The sequence below is a fragment of the Belonocnema kinseyi genome, chromosome 2 (genome assembly GCF_010883055.1).
Source record: "Belonocnema kinseyi isolate 2016_QV_RU_SX_M_011 chromosome 2, B_treatae_v1, whole genome shotgun sequence".
In the NCBI taxonomy this organism is placed as follows: Eukaryota; Metazoa; Arthropoda; class Insecta; order Hymenoptera; family Cynipidae; genus Belonocnema; species Belonocnema kinseyi.
In genome coordinates this window covers 14026259-14053953 of record NC_046658.1, presented here as the reverse complement: position 1 = coordinate 14053953, position 27695 = coordinate 14026259, and the positions used below count along the sequence as shown (strand labels likewise).

General features: G+C 36.6%; 1 protein-coding gene across 6 annotated transcripts in view; it reads left to right on the top strand.

The window, feature by feature from the left end:
- Nucleotides 1-27695, top strand: part of LOC117183102 (membralin) — a 429991-nt gene that overhangs the window by 301282 nt on the left and 101014 nt on the right. For 4 of the 6 annotated variants that reach the window (XR_004468345.1, XM_033376274.1, XM_033376271.1 and 1 more), the window contains one exon: nucleotides 16889-16972. The exons of 1 other annotated variant lie outside the window; for it this stretch is intronic. Coding sequence is in view for 4 of the 5 variants with exons in the window: in XM_033376274.1 (XP_033232165.1) it covers nucleotides 16889-16972 (84 nt within the window). In the remaining variant the exon portion in view is untranslated. The remainder of the gene's footprint in view (nucleotides 1-16888; nucleotides 16973-27695) is intronic. One more of the 6 variants, XM_033376270.1, reaches the window with a different exon arrangement.

The following is a 27695-nucleotide window of genomic DNA, read 5'->3' as shown; positions in this document are numbered from 1 at the left end:
CCTACTTTCCAATGCCACTTGGCGTTTTTGATTCTGAAAAAAATAAATCTAATATGGCGGGCGACCTCGGAAAAACACACTAACATGGATCTGTTACAGTCGCGTTCCGGAATAATTTTCATCCAATTGCGGTGTGTGACGTCTCAAATGAAAGCGAATGTTGTCTACTGTCGCATGCCCCAGGGTCGGAAATCAACCGGGGGTGGATATACACACCCCCAAAGCACCTTAAATTTCGGAAATTCAACATAACGTTGAAATTCTGTGGAAACATAACAAATATTGGATTTATTTTTTCCTGAATCAAAAATACCAAGTGGCATTCGAAAGTAGACAATCTTAGCTTTTATTTGAGACTTCATAGACTTCAATCGCATGAAAATTATTCTGGGACGAGGCTGAAAAACATCCATGTCAGTGCGTTTTTTCGAGTTCCGGCCGCCATATTGGAGTTATATATTTCCGAATCAAAAACGCTAAACGGCTTTCGAAACTAGACAACCTTAGCTTTCATTTGAGACCATAGACCTCAATCGGATGAAAAGTACTCTGAGACGAGCCTGAAATAAATCCATGATAGTGCGTTTTTGCGAGTTCCGTCAGGATCCAAACTACAGAGAAAATAAAACGAACATGTTATTTTTGGCAGAAAATTAGACAAAAATCGAGGTTCTTTTAAAGGCCGTAACTCCTAGACTATTTGTGATAAAACAACGTATTTTCTTAGTTTTACGCAGATTTTGATCTACTTTAATTTTTGCGAGAAAACTTTCACCTCTTAAATGCACAGGAAAGCACCAATCCCATGGAATTTGATATTTTGCTCCTTTTCCAACAAAAATTTCCGTGTTCCACGACAAAATCCTGTTCACAGAACCTGAACGCTTATTATGCACCCCCAAATTAAGTACGTAAGAAAAAAAAATGACCGGATTATCGGATTTGCACCATTTTTCCGACCAGATAACTGGAGTAGAATTGAGTAATCGAGCGGGAAAAAGGGCATGGAAATTTGAAACGAAGCTGATGCAGAAAAAGGGAGTGGAGTTAGCGAGAAAGTGTTTGATGGTGGTACAAGAAAGGAGTGGGAGGGCGATAAAATTAACGAGATAGAAAAAAGAAAGGAGGGTTGTATGGATTGTTTTTTGTGGTTTATAATGCGTGGTAAAAAATATGTTTGTAATTGTTTTTCTGATACATTCAAGGGTAAGGTTAATCTTTAACGGAAATAAAAAGTTTCCTGTAACACTTTAAAATATGTGTTTTTTCTGCTTACGCACGTAAAACGTTTGCAGGCTGTTGAACATCTCGTTTAAATAAAAGAGGTTTTTCTTGATTAATCGATCTAGATACTGAATTGCTTCTGTAATGCAGACAACGCAGTTTCATCACTATACATACGAAGAAGTTATTTCACAAAAAGTCACTTACTTTTACAAATATTGGATTAACTGTCCGCCGAAAACACACTTTTCGCAATTTTAACGTCAACAGTTGACAGAGGTTGGGACTTCGATGCCTGAAATAGATCAGACCTCTCTTTCTACCATGTGATATAGACAGAGAAGAACCGATTGTGTTCCAATGACAGTTTTTTGTTTCGAAACGATCATACTCTCTCTATGTCTGTCTATCCAATGCTTCTTCTTTTTTGTTTTCTTTGTCGAATCGTGTAACCCATAGTGGTGGCACTCCCATGTATCGTTTTGAAGACATTACGTTTTATTGTTGGGGCCCAACGCTAGATGGCTCTGAGTGTCAGTAAAATTCACTGCGCATGTGCAAGTGAAATACTTTCAATTATTTTGGCATCTCGAAAATAAACATTAGTCGAAGTGTCAAGTTGAATTTGTCACTATTGAATTCGTTTAGATATAACACTGTCTGAAAGTTGTATTGTGTATATTGTTATACGTACTGTGTTTACTATTACATGCGGATTTAAGAAAATGTGTTAATTGGTACGTATTCAATAAAAAAAGAAAGTACTATTTGCTTGATTAGAGGGTAGGTTTTTCTTTTTATATTTCTAAGCAGTAACAAATAACTTGCAGGGGATATAAATGCCTCATTCTAGTTTTATTAAATTGTGTTGTAATTTTAGTATAAAACATTCGTGCAACTGCCAATAATACTTTAAAAGTCTTTCAATTTTCAGTACATCGAGTCTCTTCATTTTTAAAGCTGTAACCTAAAAAATGAAAACATTGTACATTGCAAACCTCTCTACCGATAGAAATCTCTGGGTATTCTCAAGCGAAATAGCCTGGCCCATTTGAGTGTATAAGCAGAGTCGATTTGAATGATTTAGTCTCTAAGATAGTGTGAGGGATGGTCTGAAAGATTTGGGTCCTTTTCAAGGTCCTTTTAGTGGTCCATTTTAGAATGGTGCGACGGAAATAAAATGTTCCTTTTGTATTCGTCACGTACCGAGCAGGCAGATTTATTTACAATAGTTGGCCATCGCTAACCCGATTCTCCCTTTTTAAATTTATCTTGAAAATTTTTTTAATTGATGAATTTTCTCACTATACTTATTTATAATTATAACTTATATACTAACATACAATTTTCTAGTTGAATTAAAAAATGTTATCTAAAAAATGTTATCTTTTTTGGCGTATCTCACTCCATTTACGAGAAAAGTTTTATTAATTCCAAGTTTAAGCATTTTAAAACAAAGTGAGATTTCTGAAATCATCGAAACCCGTAGGTACCGAATTATTATGTTTTAGACTGTTAACTATGAAATTTCAAAATAGTTCCTCTAGATTTTAATCCGAAAGCTTAACAAAGGACCTGTCTGCCTGTTATTTATGATTGAATTCTTATTTTAATTTCAGCCTCTCTGCTTGTTATTTATAATAGTATTTCTATTTCAATTTCGGAAAGGATATTTTAACGCTTTTAAAACATTTAAAAAAGCTACCTGGAGCTTTAAATATATCTACTTGAGTGCCTGCGGAGAATTTCTCTGAGCTTCTCTGACCCTAGAGAATCTTTAGAATATACTCAGAAATTTCTATCGGTAGGGCTTTGTGATTAAATAATTCTAGGTACTTTACGTATAGGTAATTATTAGTAACCTTCAAATTTTATGCACTGCTTATTTCCAATAAGGAAATTATTTAATTATCATATTTTCATTTTATTCAGAAAATATATATTTTAAACATTCTAAATAAAGTAAAATCACTTTACGTGGTTGATTTTAGTTTGTATAAAAATTAACAAGTATTTCTCCTCATAATAATTTATTTAATGAACATTATTTGCAGTATTATTCTTCTTATGGAAAAAATAATAAAATATTAGTATGAAATTCATATTGTTACAATTACAAACTATTACCGCTTCACTGGAACAATTGATATCGCTTCTTTTAATTACAAAAAATTGTACTTCTATTATTTAAATGAATATTTTACGCATAAAAAACCTTTTCATGCATACATTTTTCATCATTTGTAAAGTTAATTTACAAGAAATTAAGCAAAATTTAATATTTACGAGAATTTTGAGGAAGCAGAGTTTGGAAACAATTTCTGTCAGGGATCTGTAGATTCATTTACTTTTAGTGACGGGAGTCAACGCTAGATGGCGCTGATTTGGAACATAAGTCCTCAAAGCGATACATGGGAGTTCCACCACTATGGTATATCCTATTGACTGGCTACAATGACGCCACCATTTCAGAAAAGAATTTGAGTTTCAAGTAAATATTAACAAAAAATCTTATAGTAAATAATTAAGTTCAAAATGTACTATAATATTTTTGATTAAAATGAATTGATATTCACTGCTTTTGTTCATGAACATTGCTCCAATAACTTCGCAATATATATTCCCGTGTCAGATGGCGTTGTTATCAATATCTGATCACACGTAATACTCCGATCAATCCAATCGGCTTCAGTAGACATCTGAGACCCACTAATGCTTGACGTGAGCTCGCCATCTTGATTATTCGCGTTTTCCACCTACTTCGGGTGAACCGTCGGAACGTCGTGACGCATTTACAGAGGTAGGCATGGTGCCTTACCGCAACGCTCGTGGGTTGTCACGATTCAGTGAGCATCGCACATCCCCCGCGGCTCCTGTCACCCATCCCCGCCGCGTGGCGTTAATTCTCGGAAACATTAAATGGAGGATCACTAAATCTAGGCTTGATTATACTTAACCGGGAAAGAGAGCATGGAAATTCGAAAAGAAGTGATGAGGGTTAAGGGGGGGGGAGCCAAAAAGTGTATCATAGAAGTAGAAGAAAGGATTGGGAGGGTGATAGAGTTAACGAAATGCGAAGAAGAAAGGAGGGAGTGCTTTAATTTAGAATCTGTGAATGGGAAGAAGAAACATGGAAGCATGTATGGGAGGAATGTAGGGGAGGATTGGAAGATAAAGGTAGAAAATGTAGGTACCAGAGAATTAAAGAAAAAGAAAACGGAAGTCTATTAAATTAGTAGCGTATAGATTTGTAAGTAATGGATATGTAATAGCAGTAGTAGAATAAGATACGGTTGAATTATGGATCTCTCTCTCTCTCTTACTTGCACTTTCGCTTTCGATCTCTCGCTCGCTGGCTCGCTAAAAAGTCCCAAATTGTGCTTTTTAAAAAAGTTGAAATAAGGATACAGGCATAAGGCTTTCTTTAAATAGTTGTAAATAACTCTAAATAGTAAAGGCAATATTTTATAAGATAAGTAGGCGGAAGTATTGTAAGAAATGGAACTCATGTAAACCCTTCTTGGACACATTATGAATAAAAAAGACCATCGTCTACTTTGTCTTGATATCTCCAGTCTTTTAAATTTAAGGGCATGTGATACGAAGAAAATTGTCGATTTTACCAGTTTTAGGTTCCCCCGGCTTTTTTTCTAGAATAAGAAATATTTTGTCTTAAAAATTTGGGAAATGATGGCGCACATGCTAACGTACGTCCCTACACACTTTTTGTGGGTTAATTCAAAAAAAATTTAATTTAGGAAAATGTGATTAATTTGCATAGCGCTTAAGAATTAATATCGATTTTTTCAGCGTTAGATTCCCCCGAATTTTTTCCTAGGATAAGAAATGTTTTGGCGTCAAAATCTGGGAAATGATAGCGAACATGCGAACGGACGTCCCCGCACACTTTTTTTGTGTTTATTTTTCAAGAAATTTTGATTTTGCTAACAACGTTTGTATATTTCAAGGTTATGTGTGTTACAATTCTCCCGAGCATTAATTCCAAAATACACAATATTTTTGGCCGAAAACTTTAGACTTACAAATAAACATAGTAACTAATCTCCCGGAACTAACCTTCTTTGCAGGCAATTAAAAAAGTTTATTTCATCAATAATTTTCAAATTATCGGAAAGGCAGAGATGAAAAACGACGTAACCTCAAAATAATGCATAAAATTTTTATTTAGCACAATACATTTTTTTTGCTATTATCCCTCAAAAAAGAGTCCGGGGACGTCCGTTATGATATTTTGTAGCATCTCCGAATTCAGTTTTTAAAACTTTTCATTTTTGAAAAAAAAAAACCGGGGGAACTGTACCCGATTGACCACACGACGAAGTATCACATGCCCTTAACTTTAACTTTCTACTCAAATATTTACTTGAAGAGATGATGACGATACTATTATAAATTATACTGACTATCCATGTTATCTCATTATAACCATGTTTTATTTTATTTTTAACCGTATATATTTAGTTTTATTTTAGGATGATTGAAAGCTTATTCAAAAGAATACTGCGACTGTACATAAATTCAGAATTTTTAACTAAATTATACAGTATAATTTTCGACAACGATGAAGACCATTTACGAACCGAACGACTCCCGATCAGTCTTACCACGACGAATCGAATGAACAAATCACACGTATCATCCGAAATTTCATTCATCCCATCATGACTTAAATCTATTCTTTCTCTAACTTCGGGGGTCGATTCAATATCGAGATCTGAATCTTGACCTGATTTATATTCTAATTTGTTAGGATCTTCATCCTTCCAGCCTCTCCACATTTTCAACTGGCTCACGTGCGCTATGGTTTTCTTTCGTGCCGAATCTTTATTACTGTCCTGTACAAGATTTTTTTCGGTTGACGTATACAATATTTCCGACATTATAATGTACATTTTTAAATCTCGACTTATCATACCTTAGCTTCGCTTTTTCCTGTTCGGTGGGTGTTCGATCTGATACTTCTATTCTTAATTTCGACGGGTGACATATATGTTTCTGCGTTTAATGTAAGAGTGCTTGTTAAACCATCTTCAAAGCGTGGCATGTACCTATACATCATTTCAAACGGAGTTTCACCCGTAATTTTGTTTATAACTGAATTCAAATCGCGTTCGCGATTAAGCAAGTTTACGTCCCACTTTCTTGCATCAAAGTCAGTCAAATTCGCCTGAAAGCGAGTAAAATTGTTGCATTCAACCGTTCGACTTGCCCGTTTGCTTGCGTATGGCGAGAAGAATTTAATGTATGTAGTATGCCATGCTGTTGACAGAACTCTTTAAACTGTTCCGTAGTGAACGAAGTTCTTCTATCTGTAATAAGTTTCGTCGCTTTTATGTAGGAATAATATTGAGTTCTCCTACCTGTCTTCCTAGTTTATTCTTTGAAAGGATACACTCGACACATGCACTTATATGCCTTCTGACATAACGTCACATGTCCGGCAAATAATAATATTCTTCAAGTCGAGCTGCGGTTCTGCCTATGCCAAAATGGCTCGAAACATCATGGTACTTAATCACCATAGCTTTACGCATAGCAGTCGGAACTACAGACAACTCCTTTTCTCGTTCATGATCGATTTTAAACAACATTACATTCGTCAAAACCTAATCTTTTACTTCGCCTTTTTCCCGACGAGTCCGATCAGTTACTTTCTTTTCTAAAATCTTAATCTTTCAACTCAAACTTTCGTCGCTTCGCTGATATACAGTTGATGTACACTAAAGCTTGATAATCAGTGAAAATTTAAAAATAAATTCCTATTAGAAAGGGATGAAGCCTGTCGACGGCTCATGCTCCTTCCACTGCAACTGTTGACCCGACTTCACAGATCAATTAGCAGACCAATGTATTGAGAAACTTTAAAAATAAATCTCCTGAAAAAGCTAGTGAGTCCATGAAACCTACGAACCTCATGTGTGTTTTGGGGAGTGGGAAACTCAATGATTGTTCGCAATTTTTCTCGACCTGGCTCTATTCCTTTGCTACTAATTACAAACACAAGATATTCGACTTCATCCATTTCAAACTTACATTTACTAATATTTAGAGTAAGGCCTGCTTCAGAAAGAAGTTTTAAAACTTTCTCAAATTTGACCACCATCTCCTCCCACGTTTTAGCAAAAATTAAGATGTCAAAATAGGTTAATGCCAATTTATTCCCTAAAGAAACAAGAAAATTTTTCATCAATTTATTGAAATAAACCGGAGCATCCATTAACCCAAACATTGCACGTTCGAATTGGCCTGTTTCATCTTAGGTAATGAACGCAGTTTTCTTTTTCGCATTTTGTGAAAGGGGGGTTTGCATTTGATCGTCAGCAAGATCCAAAATGGTGAATAATACTGCACTCTTCATTTCTTCTAAACCATCGTCAAAATTCGGCATAGGAAAGTTTAATCTGACCCTATTCTCATTCAAACGTCTGTAATAAACAACAAGCTGATAAGATCCATCTGATTTCTTCAGTAAAAGACAAGGACTAGCATATGGAGAATCTGCCTCCGTCGCGAGACCGACTGATTTGTAAGTGGTTGTCAACTCTCCCAATTTGGTTCGCTTTGCGGTTCCTGCTCGATACGGTTTAGAATAAGGGGGTTCCGTTCCGGGTTTCTGCTGAATGTCCATGTGTACTAAATCGTTACAACTAATTTCCATAATATCTTTTACAATACACTGACGATATTTATTTAAAAGATTAAGGACATCGACCTTTTGTTCAGGAGAACGATTTTCGCTAACAGTTAATTTACTTTCTAAAATTGGTTCTTTTCTCCACTCTAATTTAGGAACGTTTTTCTCTCGGCACATGACACAATTCGCTTGAACGGTAGTTCAAGCTGGGCCTTATTTAAATACACTCTAACAAAGTTGACCAATGCCCGTTTTAACAACACCGATTCCGCAGATCTTACTTGCATCAAATCTTGTTTAGTAAACTGCTGAAACATATCAGAATGAAAATTAAAATTGTTACGGTTTAAAAATTCCAACTGGTCGTCTACCTTGTAATAAACGATCTCTGGTAAATCAATAAAATTAAGATCTATTAACTCTTCATATTTTGAAACATCGTCAGGCACAATTCTGAAAACGATATGGTCAGCACTACAAATCTATCATTACGCTTTCTCGAATAATACCACTCAATTTTACGTCATTTCCATATTGACCAACACCCTTAACCACCACCCTTAACCACACTAAGAATACGAATTATTCGGAACCCTTTTTCAATCACCACAGAAGCCTTAACTGTACAATCCGAACTGACAGTATCAATCAACATTTTTAAATACGGCTTCCCTACCAGAACATTTTTCTCGTACTTGCCCTTCGTTTTTCAGCTTTGCACAAAAAAATGTAGCTTTTTCCTATAAAAGCAGCCCAGATACTGGTTTTCCGATGGATCTTCTTTTACACAACCAAGCATCAAGTGTCTTTTCAAGAGTTTCAAATTCAGGTCGAATAACTCTCTTTCGCTTTGTATAACCATGGACAAGTTTCATCTGCTCGTAATGTTTGAGAAGGTTTTCTTTGTTTCTAAGAATTTTTGAAATGGTAGAACTGCTAATTTTATATTTTTCACAGAGCTTACAGTTTTGGGTCCTACTTTTGAGTTTCTTCAAAATATCAATCTTTTCTTCTATTGTTAAGGATTTACGCTTTTTTCTCTGAAAATATCAAACATAATTATATTTCATCAAATTCTATAAGGTTAATTACCTTATTAACCTAAATTCATTTTGGATTCAAATAAATGTAAGTTGCATCAAAAATTGAAACGAAGAAATATTAATTCTTGTGAAAACTTTAAAGTGAGAATCGAAAAGAAATTTTGTTTTGCAAATAAACTAAACACAATTTCCGAACTATTGGAAAAAACTTGTAAGTTATACGTAATATCAATTCTTAAACCGTACACTAGTGCAGTGTTACGCCAAATCATATTTTAAAATCTAAATATGGCTTTAAATTTTCCAACGAGAAATTATAATTCTGCGATTTAGAGCTTACAATTATTGAGAAGTATGTAAAAATACATTTATGCTTCAAATTAAATTTAAGGTTACTGATAATTTTAATGACATTTTCAAGTAATCAAATATTTATTTTGACATGCACTTTAATTGGAATTGTATGTGTACTTACTTGATGTATGCGCTCATCCATGATTTGGTAATCATTTAGAATTGATTAAAATACAAATTAAAAATCTCGACTACAAAATGGCAACTAAATAATATACACATATTAAATGTCCCATTAGTGGAGACCCCTCTTGCACGCGTTTTAGCGAGATTTTTGGTTCCCGAGCTCCTTGTTAGAGCGAGATTCGAGTGTAGTTATAAACTTTGGTAGAAAATTCAAATATTTGGTCTTTTTATTTTAATTTTGATGATTCATCATTTTGGTTAACAATTAATCTCTTAGGTTGAAAAAGTAACCATTTTATTGAAAAATTGTTTTTTGAAAATTTAACTATACAATCTTAGGTAGAAAATTATTTTATTTTGGTTGAAGATTCAATTATGGGGTTGAAAACTTGTTTTGTTTGGGAATGATAATCCTCTTATTTCGAAATGTAAATACTTGTTTGAAAATTTATTTACTATATTAATAATTCGTCATTTTGGAATAAATTTAATCTTTTTGTAAGAAATGCAACATTTTACTTGAAAAATAATCTGTCTTACTTGTGAATTAAACCAGTTTTTTTTAAATTTTCCTCTTTTTATTAGAATCAACTTTTATAAATTAAACGTTATAATCATTTTTATTGAAATATCAACTACATTTTTCGTCAAAAATTAATCTTTTTGTACGATCATTTATTTCTTTGAACTGAGAATTTAAATATTTGTTTGATAATTCATGGCTACTGAATGACCTATCATGAATTTATAACTGAAAGGGTTACATATATATCTGAAGAATGTAGTTATCACGCAAAATGAGTACGAATTGAAGGAGAATCGTTGAGTGCGTGCGCATCCCTTAACGAAAAAGAGGAGATAAACTGGTCCGATGAATGGAGATATCCACTCGATACGAGAACGCATTGATAAAGATTACTCTGCGTTCGATATCGGTCACGAGCTTTTGGCCAGTTCCGAATCGGTGGCAGATCGGAAAATTAATGCGATAACTAATCCTTCTAGCAATTTTATCTAGGTATGTCCAGGATGATTCTATTGTTCTTTGATAATTTGACATAATTTAAAGAATTGTAATACAAAGAAAATTAAGTTAATTAATTTAAATTACGAGAATTATGTAGTGTAAGAAAGTTCATACTTTTTTTACCCGTTTAAATACGGGAGCTTAATAATCGACTAATTGCATCGCGTACACAATAACTACGTTATTATTTAGCTGTAAAACAAAAATTAATTAAAAAGCAGAACAATGGAATGAAAAGCGAACGACTTCGCAGCGAAACTAAAAAGATTATCACTTAAATGTGATTTCAAAACGAACCTAAGTGATGCATTAAGGGATTATGTTGTTGGGTTGAAAAATCACGACACAAGAGTAGCCTTGTTTAAAAAAGAAAAATTAACTTTCGAAGATGCCCTAAAAGAAGCAACAGCACAAGGATCAGCTAAAATAAATGCATCAAGTACGAGAAAAATAATGTAAAATAAGGAGACAATAAGAGAAGTTTTTGCCTTATGGTCTACGCAGCCCCATTGGAAAAATAAAAGTACGGGAAGGCGTACAGAGCAAAATATACGTCAGCCGACAGTAGCTGATAATAGAACAACCTAGTCACGTGGAATAACATGTTATTGTTGTAGGAAACTAAAACACACAAGCAGAAAGTGTCAATTTAGGGATTGTATGTGCAATAATTTCAATATAAAGGGACATTTAGAGCAATTATGCAGAAAACGAGGACCAAATAAAAGTAAGGACCAGTGATTTAGTACAGTTCATGTAGAACTATGATAAATCAGGCGGCAATGACTAAACAGCTGACGAAGCAGAGTCATCGTGGGACGAAGCTGGTGGAAATAAAAGTGACTTTCTTCACTTAAATGAACATACAGGTACTTACGCAACAGTTATTTCTCAAAAGTCGTATAATAAATTTAAAACAATGTAAAACTTCGACATGTATAATGTTAATGCAAAGATCAAATTTTGTAAACTGTATTATCATCAATTGGCCACTGCTGTAAACGGTTGTCATAGTCATTTTAGTGCAAAGTTTGATAAACAATGCAAAAAACAGCAATTGTTTATGGAATTTTTTTTATTTTGCAAACATATTGTTAAAGAACTATTTTTTTATTTTATTGAAGAACTCGGTCACTGGTTCAATATGGTAATGGGTTGCTACAGTGTAACCCGTGCTGAATCTCAGTTGCCAGGTGAAAGTGGTGACTACCTTTTGAACTTTTCACAACTATAGATTTAATGGACGAATTTTGCATAGAAATGAAGAGCGTAAAATTTTAGTCATTATGAAACGCGGTTGCCACGGCTCCGATGGTGCAAACACGTTGTTGCTCACTTCAAAAAATGTCGCACTGCGCAGCAACACAGCGTCACGGATCAACGCCACAAATCATTGGATAGAGAAGGACAGAACGAAACCAGATTTTTTCGCGCTCGTCCTTACCTATGCCTCTCGCATTCGAGTGTCGTATTCGGCAGGATTAGGTTAAACATTTATGAAAAAAAAACATTTATTTGGAATGTTTATGACATCTTTATTGAACCTGATTGAATTTTGAAACCCTCATGAATGTTGAAACCTTTATTACAATTATTGAATTTTCCAGTTACTTAATTGTATTCAATTAATCAATTTCAATTGATCAATTAAATTAAATTAAATTCTCAATATCATAAATTTAAGTATTACCGATTAAATTAATCATTTATTGAATTATGAATACTATTAATTCAAATAATACACGTTGAAAAAAATTCGATGCATCAAATTTGGCAATAGGGCATTAAATGAGTCCTGAATGAGCCATAGATTACTGTGGAAAGAATTATTGCCCAAGTCATTTTGTTCTATGTGTGGTCCTGCTAGCTTAACGTTAAGCTAGCAGGACCATAGGTTTAAAACACAATCCGAGCATCAAATCTGACAATTTTTTATATCATTCAATTTTTTATATTAAGAATTTAATTTAATTTGATTAATTAAAATTGAATAATTTAGTACAATTTAGAAGCTGGAAAATTCAATAATTGTAATAAAGGTTTCAAAATTCAATCAGGTTTAATAAAGATGTCATGAATATTTGAAATGAACTTTTTTTTGTTGCATAAATGTTCAACCGACTCCTATCGAAAACGACACTCGAACGCGACAGGTATAGGTGAGAACAAGCGAAAAAAAATCTGTTTTCGTTCCGTCCTTTTCTATTCAATGGCTTGTGGCGTCGATCTGTATCATTGTCTTGCTGCGCTGCGCGACACTTTTTAAAGCGAGTAACAACTTATTTGCACCATCGGAGCCGTTGCAGCCGTATTTCATAATGATTAGAACTTTACGCTCTTTATTTCTATGAAAAATTCGTCCATTAACTCTATAGTTGCGAAAAGTTCAAAAGGTAGTCACCACTTTCACCTGGCAACTGAGATTCAGCATAGGTTACACTATGGCAACCCATTACCATTTCGAACCATTGACCGAGTTCTTCAATAAAATCAAAAAATAGTTCTTTGACAATATATTTGCAATATAAAAAAAATGCCATAAACAATTGCTGTTTTGGCATTGTTTATCGAACTTTGCACTAAAATGACTATGACAACCGTTTACAGCAATGGCCAATTAATGACAATACAGTTTACAAAATTTGATTTTTGCATTAACATTATAGATGTCGAATTCAGTAGCGGGATCTCGGACTAAAGTGTATTGGAATGTTTTGTACTACTAGGTACCGGAACGTTGTTGATAGGGAGGCAATAGTTAGCAGCTTTCAAATTATGGCCTTTAAAGTTTGATGAAAATTATACAAATTATGTAAACAAAGTAAGTATTGAAAATATAGGTTATTAACGCACGCTTATATGCAATTTCCAGTGGATGAAGAATGTTCAAGACTGTTAACAATTGTAACCCTGTAGGTCTATACAGGTACACTAAGGTACTAAAGGAGGTTTCGCCCGCACTTGCAGATGTTCAAAAGAAAATGGAGGAGCGCTTGAGAGGATTAGATGGCACGATTGCGTATGTTGATAATATTTATGTAACAGGTAAAACTGCTGAAGAGAATTAACAAAATTTATATAATGTTTGTAATAGATTACAAGAATGTAGATTACGATTGAATGAAGAAAAATGTAAGTTTATGCAAGAAAAATTAAACGTGTTAGGATTCGTAATAAATAAAGATGGTTTGCATAAATCAAAATCGAAAGTAAAAGCCATGGTTGACGCGCCTCAACCGAAAAATGTGAAAGAATTATAATCTTTTTAGGGGTTAATAAACTTTTACGTGAGATTTTAAAAAATACATTGGTTAATTTAAAACCGTTATAAGATTTAATAAAAAAATTAAAATTTGAATGGGACGAAAATTGTTCAAATTGTAGTTAAAGGTGTGGTTAAAGGTGGGTAAAAAATGAGTTGATTTCACCAAAAGTGTTCAGTTTCAAAGATGGGCTTAATATTTATGCGGGCTTCGTTATAAATTAGAACATGTAAAATCAGCAGCTAACGCGAACTGCGATGCATTATAGAGGCTACCGAAAGAATGATGATACTGAAATTCTACAAATTTTTCACATGTCAAATTTTTTCGAAGAGCAAATGGCAGCGCTCGATTATAAAACTTCTATCGGAAGAAAGTAAAAAAGATGAATTGATTTCTACAACAATCAAGCGTGTTTTAGGAAATTAGTCTAATGATACAAAAAATATGTCAAATTATGAGAAAAACATCTAAAACAAAATATTAGAATTAACAACCGAAAAAGGGCGTTTATTAGGGGATTAAGACCAAGAAATTTAAGAGGTATTTTATTAAAAGAATTGCACGCCACACACTTAGGCATTATAAAATGTCAAAATGTTTGCACGCTGATATGTTTGGGGGCATAATATTGATCGTGACATAGAAAATTTAGTAAAAGATTGTAAAATTTGTTTAACAAAACTGAAGAAACCACCATTCACGCCTTTAAGTACATGGCCTTGGCCAGACAAAGCATGGGCCGCATTCATTGTGATTTCGCAGGTCCATTTTATAGAAATATGTATTTGATTGTGATAGATGCTCATAGCAAATGGCCAGAAATCATAAACTTGAACAGTAACACAAAATCATACAGACTGTGCGTAGAGTTTCGAGCATTATTTTCACGACATGGACTTCCTCTGCATTGTGTAACAGACGGAGGCCCACAATTTAGAAGCACTGAATTTCAAAAATTTGCATTGAATAACGGGGTAAAGCCAAGCTTCTCACCGCCGTATCATCCTGCTACGAACGGCGCAGCAGAAGTTTTTCTACAAACTTTTAAAAATAAAGTTTCTAAAATTGTTAAAGGGGGAAAACACTGGAAAAAGCTATTATTATGTTTTTATTTGACTATCGTAGCATCGAACATTGTGCGACTAAAAGAAGTTCTCCGTATTTAATGTATAAAAGGGAGATTAGAACTAGGTTCGTTTTGCTAAAACCAAGGGTTACAGAATCTGTCGCGAGAAAACAGCGTGATCAAATAATAGCAAGACCGGGGAAGCGCAAGGTAGAGTTTTCACTGGGAGAACATATTATGGTAGACGACCTTGGTGTAAGATCGGAGAAAAGAATGAGTGGCACTATTGTAAAACAAGCCTCACCATCGACTCACATCGTATCGAATAATAGAGGTAACCTAGTTAAACGCCACGTAGATCAAATGATAAAATGTACAAATGCTGATGCAAAATTGCGACGCTCTCCACATTTTCAGGGAGTTTCAAATTAATATAAAGCGGAGAGTTGTAATGTTTGATGAAACGGCCGCGTGAGCGTTTTCGCGTAGCGGGCCTCGGCGGGCTCGCCAACACGGCATATGAGTCAGTTGAAAAATTAAGCTAAAAAGAATTTTGAACATTAAACATTTAGAAAGGGGTAAGAGAATTTTCTTGATTGGGAGTTTCAACATCGTAATCCGCCAACTATCAGAATGAAATGTTACAATTCTCTCGTTGGCTGTTGTGATTCCACATCTTCGTTTTATAATTAGAAAACATTCAAAAATTCATTTATAGTTAGAGATTTTAATAAAATCTTTACTTTCAGATATAATACTTGATCAGGAGTGGTGTCGATGCAAATATTCGGGAACAATTTCCTGAAAAGAGACAATTAAATCCGTCGAGAAATCAAACAGTTTTAGATATATTTCTCTAACTACAATTTAGTGACAAAATTGAATTAACCAAAAATTAAAGAATTTTATAAAAAAAATCAAATTGTACGAAAAAAAGAATGATTTAAAGAAATCAATTATTTCGCAAAAGACAATTATGTCACAACACCAAATTGTTTTACAGAATTTTTGGGCAACCGATAAATTAACACAAAAAATGTAGTCGGCGAAAATTATGTGAAATGCGTGCAGTCAAAACTTTTGTACCCTTAGAAAGAGGGGTAAATGTTTCAAAATTTCAGAATCGAAGTTTTTGTAATTTATGCACAACCGCTTGCTTGACGTGCATAAAACAAAACCAATATTTTTAAAATAAAATTTATCTTAATTAAAAAATTGCATTTTTGCTTATTTAAAAAAATGTTAACCTTAACACAAGTTCTATTTTAATAGCATGTTTGATATCATTCAACACCGTCGGATAATTTTTCATTAAAAAAAGTCAATAGATATTTTCATTCGAAATAAAGCGTAACACCTTTTAGCAACAACAGTTTTCGTTTTTTTTTAAATTTTGTATTTTTTCAAAGTAACATCTTTCAAATTAAAAGTTTCAACATAGGTATTTTTAACTTGCAATTTGAACAACTTGAAAGTTTGCCCTCCGAACTTAAAATCCTGTAAAAGAAGACTAAAAAGACTTCTGTAAAAGAATCTCTATCTATATAATTCAGGATCCGGCGACAGTGACAGAGACCTAAAATCAGAATGAAAATTATTTATATAGTGTCAGTAAACACAAATAACCTGTAAAACATAAATATTTTGTAGAGAAAATATCTGAAGGTTGGAAAGAAAATAATAACATAACCTGAAAACTGTGAAAACTGCGCACTTTTCTGTTTATCAATTGTAATAACATTGTGAGATTTAATTTAGCTTGTCACTCCTGAAACTCGATTACACTGATTTATGAAAAAACAATCAAAACACACCAAAATCTGAAATTCTCTCTGCAGACTACATACGTCTGACCAGGCGCCTTTCTCATCTGTTCCCTTTCGGAAAGATGGACAAGTCACTTATCGAGTTGCGCCTGAGTGATTTAGAATGCATGTATGTGAGGTGGTGTAAATTAGCCACAGCTACTCGAAATGGACCGCAGAGGCACCAATGTTCTCCTAGTTGTTTTTCCTAATACTTAAATTACTCTCAGTTTTTCTCTAGTTTAAATACGGTGCACACCTCAAGAATATTAGACTACTCCTTGACATTAAATACTACAATTTCTTAATTTTTATTTTACAGTAGATCTCCTACAGATGCTGGAATTCAACGTTACTGTGTCTTTTCCAGCCGCATCACTCCTCACAGTAATTTTAGCCCTTGTTGGTAAGCATACCTGATTGGCATTAGAATTCACTCGGTCTAGAAATTTAATAATACATTGTGCACTAAGTCTGGTACACGAGGCTATAAACACGTACGACCTATGGTGCACACGATAGTTTATGCAACAAATGTCTCTTAACGGCTTTTTGAGAAAGAAAGAGTAAAGACGAAAAAAATAAATAACAAGAAAAGAAACATAGGCGTTTCACACATGTTGAGCCACGTTTCTGGTTTATAAGCACGGAACACGTTTTATCAGCTTTCTTTTACCAATCGGTAAACCGGTACTTGCCACTTAGAAAGTAGCTGGTATAAAATGCACATAATACAACAAAGTATTGCATAAAATAATGATTTAAATGTTGGGTTAGAGTCATTGATTATACTATGAATTACAATTTAAGGGTGGCGTTCCGTAAGGAATAAAACTAACGCTTTTCCATAACAGATTTTTGTCATTGTAAATTCTTTAAAAATAAAATACAGATTTTGTCACTTTTGTTATCTTTATCGGATTTAGCACATCAATATCTCAGGAGTACAATTTGAGATTTTTCGCTACATTATGTGATCGACATGTCTGCTTAAACCTTGGCTGGGGGGTTTTTCAGGAATATCCCTTAAAAATTGTTCGCGACTGTTTATCTTATTTGTAGATTTATTCAGCAGTTTCCCCCGTTCCAGGAACCCTTTTGAGATCTTGATGCCTACCTTCCTTTATCCTTCTCCTTGACAGTGATCTTGTAGTCAGCCGGAGCCGTGCATTCGATCACGAATAAAGTTTTTTTCCCCAAATTTTAGAACAAATTTAGGCATCGACTGTGCAACGGAGACTTCTGTCTGAAAATTGTAGTTCCAGAAAATGTGGCACTTCTCACTTTAGACAATTGTTTATGTCTCGGAGTGTTCTTCAGGGTAGGGTCGCGGCCAGCACCGTAAAAGCGACAAAGATGGTAATGAAGCACTTTTAAGACTGCATTATGTGTGTAGAAAAACGTCGTTCCCGCGTGGGTGGGACACCCAGATAGTATGTGTTCTACGTACTAAACGTGTGTATGACATGCTCTGCACCCGTCGCTGGGAATACGGTTCTGGCATTCGTAAATGCAACCCTCTACCCGAATAAAGTCGTGATGATATAAAATAAGCGGAACAGACAGATTTGAAGACCAAACCTGTGGAAGAAGATGCGTGTATCTGCTTCGGGTACACTCCTTTACTGATATTACGTCATAAATGTGAATTTGAGACAAGCTCAGGTATATATAGGTGTCTTCGGTACTCAGATGTCTTATAATACTTATAATCATAAGCTTAGTGTCCTTGGGACCGCCAATAATGTTTTCGTTCTTCAGATGAATTTTGGTACACTCGTCCAAGCAAAATTCCATACCAATTTCTCCTGTGTATTTCATGATGAAATTTAAAGCAGTATAAAGTTTGCTTTTACCAGAAGCATAGATTTTTAGGTCATCCATGTAAAGTACATGAGTGACCTTATGCTCGCGATGATAAGAAATGTTATGCAAAAAAGCAGAGGGCTCATGGTATCGTCCAGAAAGACTCCCCTCTGGAAGGTGATGCAAGGTATGGATGAGGTGCACAAGTTTTATTACAACTACCTGCTGACTGCATCCTGCTTATAAATATTGTGGGGAGAACAACATCCTTTCTGAAGAACAGAAAGGATGTTGTCGAGTATCTTTTGGCTACAATGGCCAAGTAACGATTGACAATGTGTTTGTGTTGCATGTGATAGTGATGCTTCAAACCTTTGTTTAAAGTAGGGAGAACTGTTTCCGGAGACGGATGGATTTGTCATTGCCATCTAGGTTAGAGTAATGAAGAAGAGGAATTACTAAAAACACATCGTCAATATGGCGGCAGTGATTGACCGATACCGATATGTGGAGATCCCAATGAGAAAATCGAGCATATCATTGATGGCTGTATGATGTTTTCCTCGCAAAATACATGTGCAGACATAACGATGTTGCTGGAATCATTTACCAACAAATTTCCCTCAAAACTAGCGTACTTCAGTTCAGTTAAAGTATTAAAGAACTAAAACCATCTCCTTTACTGGAGTTGAAGCAGGAGACCCTGTCCATGTGGAGGATGAAGACGGTCACCATCCAACCGGTCGTGATCTCCCTCACTGGGAACATTCATGCGTGTTGCATACAAATCTTGGAATATCTTGGAGCTTAAAATTCGCTGCATCTCATTAAGAAGGCGGAATTGCTGAACACGTGCCGCATCGTTCGGAGGTTTCTGGGCGGGAACAATGATAGCGGTTGAAATTGCCTTCTATTGCGATCCCGCGTACACAGTAGATGACTGTGATAAGCACATGCTCCAGACGCATATGGACTAATTCAAAGAGAGGCAGAAGCTCAGTTTTAGCAATCATGAAGACGATTAAGATAAGCATGTCATATGAGCTTAGACGTTATGCGCCTTTATTTTTTTTTGCAGAGAAAAGTAGGAAAAGTGTAAGAAGAGAACACCATCGACTCTTCTTACTTAAGTACCCAGAGCTACCCACTAGAATAAATTAGCAGAATCCAGCAGATCAAAAACGCTCAAAAGATGTAAACAAATTGCTTTCGGCTGTAGCAATAATTGACATCAAAATTGAACTGGTCCATCAGCTTTTTAATTATGAACTCCCTTTGGAAAATGTGGACAACGAAGATCTGATTAAAGCTGAAGGCATAAATGCAAAGGAGAATGTACATTAAGTACTGGAAACATTAGAACGAGGTCATGCTTTACCAAAGTTCAAACAGAAAGAACCAAAATGAACATCACAAAGAACACCACTATAACGCACCACTAACTGCATTAGAGGTGCAAACTTTTTCGTGTCGTGCAGATGTGGCAACCGTTATAACGTTGCTCAGTGGACTGAATAAGGAATTTACTATTCTAAATCACTTACAGCCTAAAATTCTTAACCGTTTTTTAGTTTTTTTAGAAGGTTATTGAATGTCATTATTATAAACAAATTATATTTAAAAATTTCAACATCGTGGAATTTTTACTTTCAATGTATATTTGTAAGTTGAAATTGCTTAACTTGATCGATAAGATCATGTTTGCTCATGAAAATTGATTGTATGGTATGATTTGCTTATTCTATAAACAAATTTGATAAACAAATGCAGTTTTTAATTTATAGACAGAAAGTAATCGTTTTTCTTTCTAATCATCTTCAAATTACATTTGTGCTGATGTTCAGTGACGAAGAATTATCAATTAATATTATTTGTTTATTTGATAAACAGAAGCCTTTAAATTAGCATTTAAGTATTTAAATTATATAAGTGGTGATGTTTAGTAATATGGACTTATCATATGATATTATTTGTTTACTTTATAAAGAAATTTAATGAACAAGTTCTTAGTTTGACCATTTATATACAGAAATGAATCGGTTTTCTTTCTGATCGCCTTGTATTAAGGATTTCAAGTAGTTCAGAGACTTCAAACCACGAAAGTACTCATGAATTTTGACAAATGAAGATTTAATCATAAGCTCATTGTGTCATTTGACATATTGATTATATCTTTAAAGCAAAAATGGAGCAACAATGAAGTTTAAATGGATGCTTAAATGGCTCATTCTTCTAGAATATCACAAAACTTATTCAATGATATAATTAGAAGGCATTAATAAAAAAGATTACTTTCTGTCTACAAATAACTGAACTATACATTTGTTTATAAAATATAAAAATAATATACCACTAATATAATTTAAAGACGATCAGAAAAAACTGGTACTTTCTATCTATGCGTGGTCAAACTATGCTTTGTCACTATACTAGTTATGAAATTTAAAGACTGTTATAGAGAAAAACAATTACTTTTTGTCAATAAATGACCAAACTGTGCATTTTTTATAAAATATGTTTATAAAGTAAAGAAATAATATCGAATGACCAATCCTTATCACTAAATATTACAACTAATATAATTCAGTATTATAGTTCAAAATTAAACCATGTTTTAAGTGAACAGGACATTTTAGTGTGTAAGTGCTTGATTTTTTGTTTATCGAGATTGAATTTTCGCGTGATAAAAATAGAAATGTGAGGTGGCCCGAAGATAGTATTCCCTATAAACCACATACTTAAATAAACATTTTCGTAATTAATTTCATCTTACATTAATGCCGTGAGAGGTTCTGAAAGTTTCTTTACGTCCCACGGAAAAATATATTTAATTAAATTTTAAATCCAATAATTTATGAATAAAATAAATTCGAGTGAATCTACTCAAATAATCAATTTTTTATGATTTAATAATGAATACTTGAATGCAATTATCGATAATTGTATGGATCAATTCCCTGGCCCTATTCATTCAGAGTTTTTCTAAATGTTGTTGAGCTTGGACGCTTGTCTTTAGTAAAAAAATAATGATTTGACATCTATTTAGGCATATTACATTTTATATTTGTAAAATAGAGACTTGCATGTTGGTGGCGGTAGTGAAAAAATGTACGGACTAGTGTGTATGGATAGGTTACAGTTACCGACTGAAGAGCAAGAGGTGGACAGCCAGAGTACTGGCAATGCTGCTAGTGAATTAGACGGGGAGGAAAGTTCCAGAAGGACGCGACGGCCAGCTGTGCGTGGCCCGGCGGAGAGTGGCGCATCAAGGAGGGGGAAGAATAGGAGCGAACGAAGCGACAAGGAAAGGAAGAGAGCATCCAGTGCAAGTGAGGGGGAGGATCTCTTGAAGAGGAAAAGGAAAAGCAAAGAGATTCCCTTTAAAAAAAGCGTGCGAACACATAGTGCGAACACATAGAGAAGGAGGCTCTCGGGGTGCTCATGGACGAGATCAGAGGGTTAAGGAAGGACGACAGGAGGGCTATGGAGCAGATGGAAGGTACAAGGGAGGACCTAAGGGTACGAGATGATAGATGAGAAAAGAAAGTAAAAGAGCTGAGGGGATAAGTACAAGAATTTCAGAGGGATTTGGCGTCGACAAAGCAGGAAAAAGAGGATAAATTAAAGGACATGGAAGAAGATATTAGGCTGGAAAGAAAGGGCAGAAAAAAGCTAAATAAGGTGGAGGGCAGGTCAATAATAGAAGCAGTTTACGGGGGGGGGCGATAAGCAAGGTATTTGGCAGAAGGTTGAGATTATGATAGAAGAGAAAGTGGGAGAGCGTAGGTACGAAAAGGAGGAGAGAGCAGATACGGAAAGGATAAGGGCAATGAAGTTGAGGATGGAGAGAAGGAGAAGGCAGATTGCAGAAATAATATATTAATAACAGGATTAAAGCTAAAGAGTGGGGAAGAAAGGGAAGGGTGGAAAGCGCTGCTGCAGAGCATAGGGTAAGTTAAAGGCAAAGTAGGGAAAGTTAGGGTAGAGGGGAGAAAGAAGAATGAAGTGCGGTGGTGGAATTGGAGAGCTGGGAAGAAAAATTAGGAGTAATGCGTAACAAAAATAGGATGAAGGACAAGAAGGTTTTTCTCGATCAAAATTTGACGAGGATGGAAAGGGATGTGCAGAGAATGCTAAATGACAGGGCTAAGAAGGAGAGGAATGAAGGGAGAGCTGCGAAGGCAGGGTATCGGAAAATAAAAGTGGATAAGAAAATGCGGGTATCGGACGAGGAAAAGGAGGTGTTGAAGGAAGTGCAGGGAAGCCTGTTTCGTAGGAAGTTGGTGCATGGGAGTAAAGCAAGGTACAGGAGTATTAAAGGTGCTGTACTAGTACGGAGCAGGGGTAAAGAAGAAAGATGAGGATTTCTGGAGGTATTTTCAGAAATTTAATGTGATTGGACTGGTAGAGACATGGGTACAGAGAAAGGAATGGGGTAGAGTAGAGCAAAAGTTGCCAAGGGGGTATAGGTGTAGGCTACAGGAGGTGGTCAAAGTAAAGAAGAAAGGAAGGGCAAATGGGCAAATGTGACTTTGTACAGTAAGGATGGGATGGAAAGGATTAAAGAAAGAGTGAAAAACTTACTATGAGAGAGAGAGAGATGAGGGTACGGTCGTACTGGGGGGGGGGCTCTAATGCGAGAATTAGGGGGGCAGGTTGTACTTGGAAGCGAAGAGATTCAAAATAAAATCGAAGGATAAGATAATAAATAAAGAGGCGGATATTCTAAGAGACTAGATGGAGGACAGAGGCTGGGCGGTGGCGAATGGTATGGTAGCAGGGGACGAAGAGGTAGAATAGCAACATAAGCCTCGACGGGGAGTCGGTTGGCGAGATATGGGAGGATCTAAAAGAGAAAGTGAACAGTTGTGTTCAAAAGAAGGTATTTAGGAAAAAGAAGAAAAGAGTGGTGAAGCTGTAGTGGGATAGGGAATGTAAAATGATGAAGAGAAAGGTGAAAAAGAAGTGCAGGAAATGGAAGGAAGGAACCGCGAAAAGGGAGGAGTATGTAGAAATGAGGAAGGAGTTTAGGGTGATGTGTGAAAAGAAAGAGCAGGAACAGAAAAAAGAGCTGGAAAAGGAGTCGAGAAGTGGTAGGACATAATGGGGCGTGTGGAAGATAATTAATAGGTTTAGGAAGCGTAGGGTCAGGATAAGTGAGAGATAGGAAGCGACGAATGGAGGACATTTTTTATGGATTCTCTTCAGAGGTCAGATACACGGAAGAGAGGTGAGGGGATTAGAAGAACGAGGGAGGTAGATGGAGAGGAACTGAATGACGAGGAGATAGAGAAGCAGATAAGGAAGTTGAAAAAATTCTAAGGCAGCAGGGCTGGACGGGAAAGAGAACGAAGCATGGCTGTTTGATACACAAGAGGAGGAGAGGCTGAAGGAAGCAGTGAAAAAAGTATGGAGAGGGAGGGATTTCCAAGAGGGTGGAGGAAGGGGTTGTTCGTACCATTGTATAAGAAAGAGGATTATGAGAGACAGAGAAATTATAGAGGAATTACGCTAATGAATATAGCTTATAAAATATACGCGATGGTGGGCTTTAGGGAGGGAAGGAGTACTATTGACAATGTTTACGTCTTGCAGCATGTGGTCGATAGAGAATCAACCAAAAAGGGTACCAAAGTGTACGCGATTTTTGTAGATCTAAAGGGCGCATTCCCTTCGGTGGATATGGGGAAGTTTGGGAGACAATCTAAGAGAGAGGAGTGGAGAAGGGCCTGATCGAGAGGGCAAAGGAGGTATATGAGAAGACGAAAGATAGGGTGAGAGGAGGGGAGAGAATCTCTGAGGGCTTTAAAGGAGATAATGAAATGCGGAAAAGTTGAAGGTTATGGTGTTCAGGAAAGGAGGTGGCAGAGATAAGGGAGAGAAGTAGAAGTGAAAGATAAAAGCGGAACAGGAGGTGAAAGAGTTTGTGCACCTGGGCTACCTGTTTCGAAGGAATAGGGTAGTGGATGGTGACATAAAAGAGAGGGTGAGAAGGGCAACTGTGGTGATAAGGCAGGTGTGGGGGCTGGGAAAGAGGCTGTTCACAGATCATTTTGTAAGCAGAATGAAATTGTTTGATTCTCTAGTGATGAGGGTATTATTTTACAGAGTGGAGGTTTGGAAGTGGAGGGTAAGTCAGGAGGTAAAAAGGAATACGATGATCCGGCGTAAGTCTCGTGCATTCTGAGGACACGGAGGGACCCAAGGACGACCGCCTTCTGCATTTCCCCCAAGTGTTTTAGCAGATTGTTGACACGCAGGGAAGCTTTTCAGACTATTAACCAGTGAAATCTTGGCAACTCCAAGAGCGCTGATGATAAGGACGCTTAGTTTAACAGAATATTTCGGGTACAATCGTCGCAACTCCCTTATACGGTCTCTATACCTCTCTTTCTTTTCATTCTCCTAGGCTATGACGTTTTTGTCAGCTGGTGCCGAAAATTCAATAACGAACATGGTTCGCTTCTCGAAGTCAAGAAGAACCATGTCAGGCCCCGACTGTGTAACAGAAACAATTTTCGTGGTTACAAAGTTCCAGTATATGCAGCACTTCCCATTCTCGACAATTGACTCTGTTTCACTAGGAGCATCTGGAGGAACGGTATTGAGGTTAATGCCGTAAGAGTGATAGAGAAGACAATAAAGCACTCTTCGTGCCGCATTGTGCCTTTGGATGTAGATCGTTCCCACATGAGTTGGACAACTAGATAGTATGTGAGCTAAATGCTCGGAGTGTGCATAGCACGCCCTGCAGCTATCATCGGGAATGTCTTGTTTCAAAATGTGGCGACGGTATGTTAAGGTGGAAATCACACCGTCTTGGCATGCCAGAATGAAAACCTCCGTACCAAACTTCAATGCGGGTGATTTAAGAAGAGCAAACGTTAGCTCACAAGACATTGACTGATCCTTCACATTTCTGCGGAAAATACCGTGCATCCTCTTATCGAGGATCTATTCACGAAAGTTTTTCTCCTGTGCTTTCTTAATCCGGGCTTTTAGGAGTGAGTACTCGAGATAGATAAGATTTGATGCATTTTGCTCACCCCTAATACTGAATGTAAGTCCAAATGTTTCAGCAGCCTCCTCCGCTGCTTTGTACAGAAATGCTCCTTTGCCCACTTCTTCGTGATTCGTGACCATTTTAAGAAGAGGGTCTCTTCCATTTGCGACTCTATGTGCTGTATCCAGAATATTCCTGTTGTGAAGACATTCAAGACTCAATATTCCGCGACCACCTTGACGGCGTGAGATGTACAGTCGCGGAACGGAAGACTTTAGATGCATGCTTTTGTTCATGTACATAACCTTTCTTGTCCCGATATCAAGGGATCTGAGATCATTTTTCGTCAGTGGAACCACTCAAAATGAATAGAGTACTACGGAGACTGCAAGCATGTTCGTTGGAGATACTTTGTTCCTCGTCGTCAGTTCGGAAGACGAAATCTGCCGGATGAGGCGTTCGTACCTGTTTCGGAGAATATCCTTTATAGATGTCATATCCTAAATGCGGCTCTGTGGCACGACCAGGTATGTATAAGTCTCTCCAGCACAAAGGTGTCCTATAGCGCTTCTATTGGCGAGCTAAGGGTCTTTAGTAGTGCCATTAAGTTTTCTTTGCTCCAAATAAACCTTGGCGCATTTTAATAACCCAAGTTCCATTCCTATTTCCTTAGTATATCGTTTGACAATTTCTAGAGCTAGATGTAGTTTCTCTTTGTTTTCAACTTAGATCTTAAGATCGTTCATTTGATATACATGACTGACCTTGTACTTTTGATCTGCAGGTATGCCGCCAAAGTACCGGTCGGAATGACGAAGTACTAGAGATAGTGGTAATAATGTGAGGCATAAGAGGAGTGGGCTCATGGTGTCGCCCTGAAAGACACCTCTCTGAAAGGTGACCTTGTTAGTAATCAATCCAGGCCATTGATGCGGTATGCTGGTAGGGTGCTGCATCTTTGCAGACACATTTATCGATGAGCAGGTTCTCCCGACATCCTGCTACGCCTTTCTTTGAGCCGCGTTGTTTATAGATTTCTTGCCACAACCATACTTCGGCAGGAGTAGGACACACAATACTTCGGCAGGAGTATTGTGTGCCCTACCACCAACCACTCCGGAATTGGCTCTTCCGACTTTAAGTATGAGTTGAAAATACGGGCCAAATGCTGATGGGTTGGAGGAAACTTCTTCCATCAGAAGGTTTTGATACAATCTGGTCCCGGAGACCTTTGACCTTCTCTGGTTTGGGCAGGTGGTCGTCAGTAACTGGAGAGTCTTGGAAGAATCGAGATGGGTCAGAGAGAAACTGTTGGTTTTATCTGACCCACCTCTTTCTCCGCTCTAGACTTCTCTTAGCGTCAGATAGTATACGTATTCTCTCAACAATATGCTGCCTGACGGTCAGCAGCTTTGACTTGTTAAGTGTGTTATAACGGGTCTGGAGTTCGTGCGAAAACTTTCGAACCTTTTCAGTAAAATTCTTGCCAGATGTGATGTAGTCAGTCACACACTGAATGCAGGACGCGTACTGTCTTGGCCAGCTTATCTTTATGGCAAGTTGATGCATTCGTCTTTTGGTCTTATAATCAACCGTTGGTTTTGTTTTACGGTTCGCATCGGCCATAGCCCTCCCTGCATTATACACACAACAATTGATAGTCCATACGTAGGATTCTTTGGAAAAATGTCCACGAAGCTGGTCATCCATATCGGCCAGATCTTAAGGCTTGCGAGAAACCTGGGTGTTGATGCTTCTGCGGGTCATAAAGCATTGCTCTTTCTCTATCGAATGCCTGCCCGCGGTTGGTCTTAGTGTCGCCTCTCTTTCTCTATTGCCGGCTTGTTTTGGCTGTGGTAAAGTAGGTGTTCCTCTTACATAGCCCCTTTTTTGGACTAGTTCGGCATGGTTTCGCAGACGTTGATGCGAAAAGTGCGATAGCTCCGGGTGTTTCTCGCACCGCAAAGCATGCAGTCGTGCCATGTAACCCCGTTCAGGGGCCATACTCGCATTGTAGCACTCTATAAATTCGCAATTTAGTCGATCGGTCCACCTAAAGGTCCTGAGATTGTGTCGATCCTTCGCATTAATTCCATCTTTATTGGCTCCCCTAGCTGTAGTCGGCTAGAGAAAGCGGTTCGCCCATCCTCGTAGAGCCCCACATGAAAGGACAAGGCTACGTACTTTGAGAGGTCGCCCGATATCCCAGAGTCACCGTTCCAGACACATTACCCAGGTGCCATTCAGCTTTCGGCACGGTTTTCACATTTCTGCTTGGAGGTTAATTCCTTCGGGACCACCCCTGGACAATTGTCCTCGC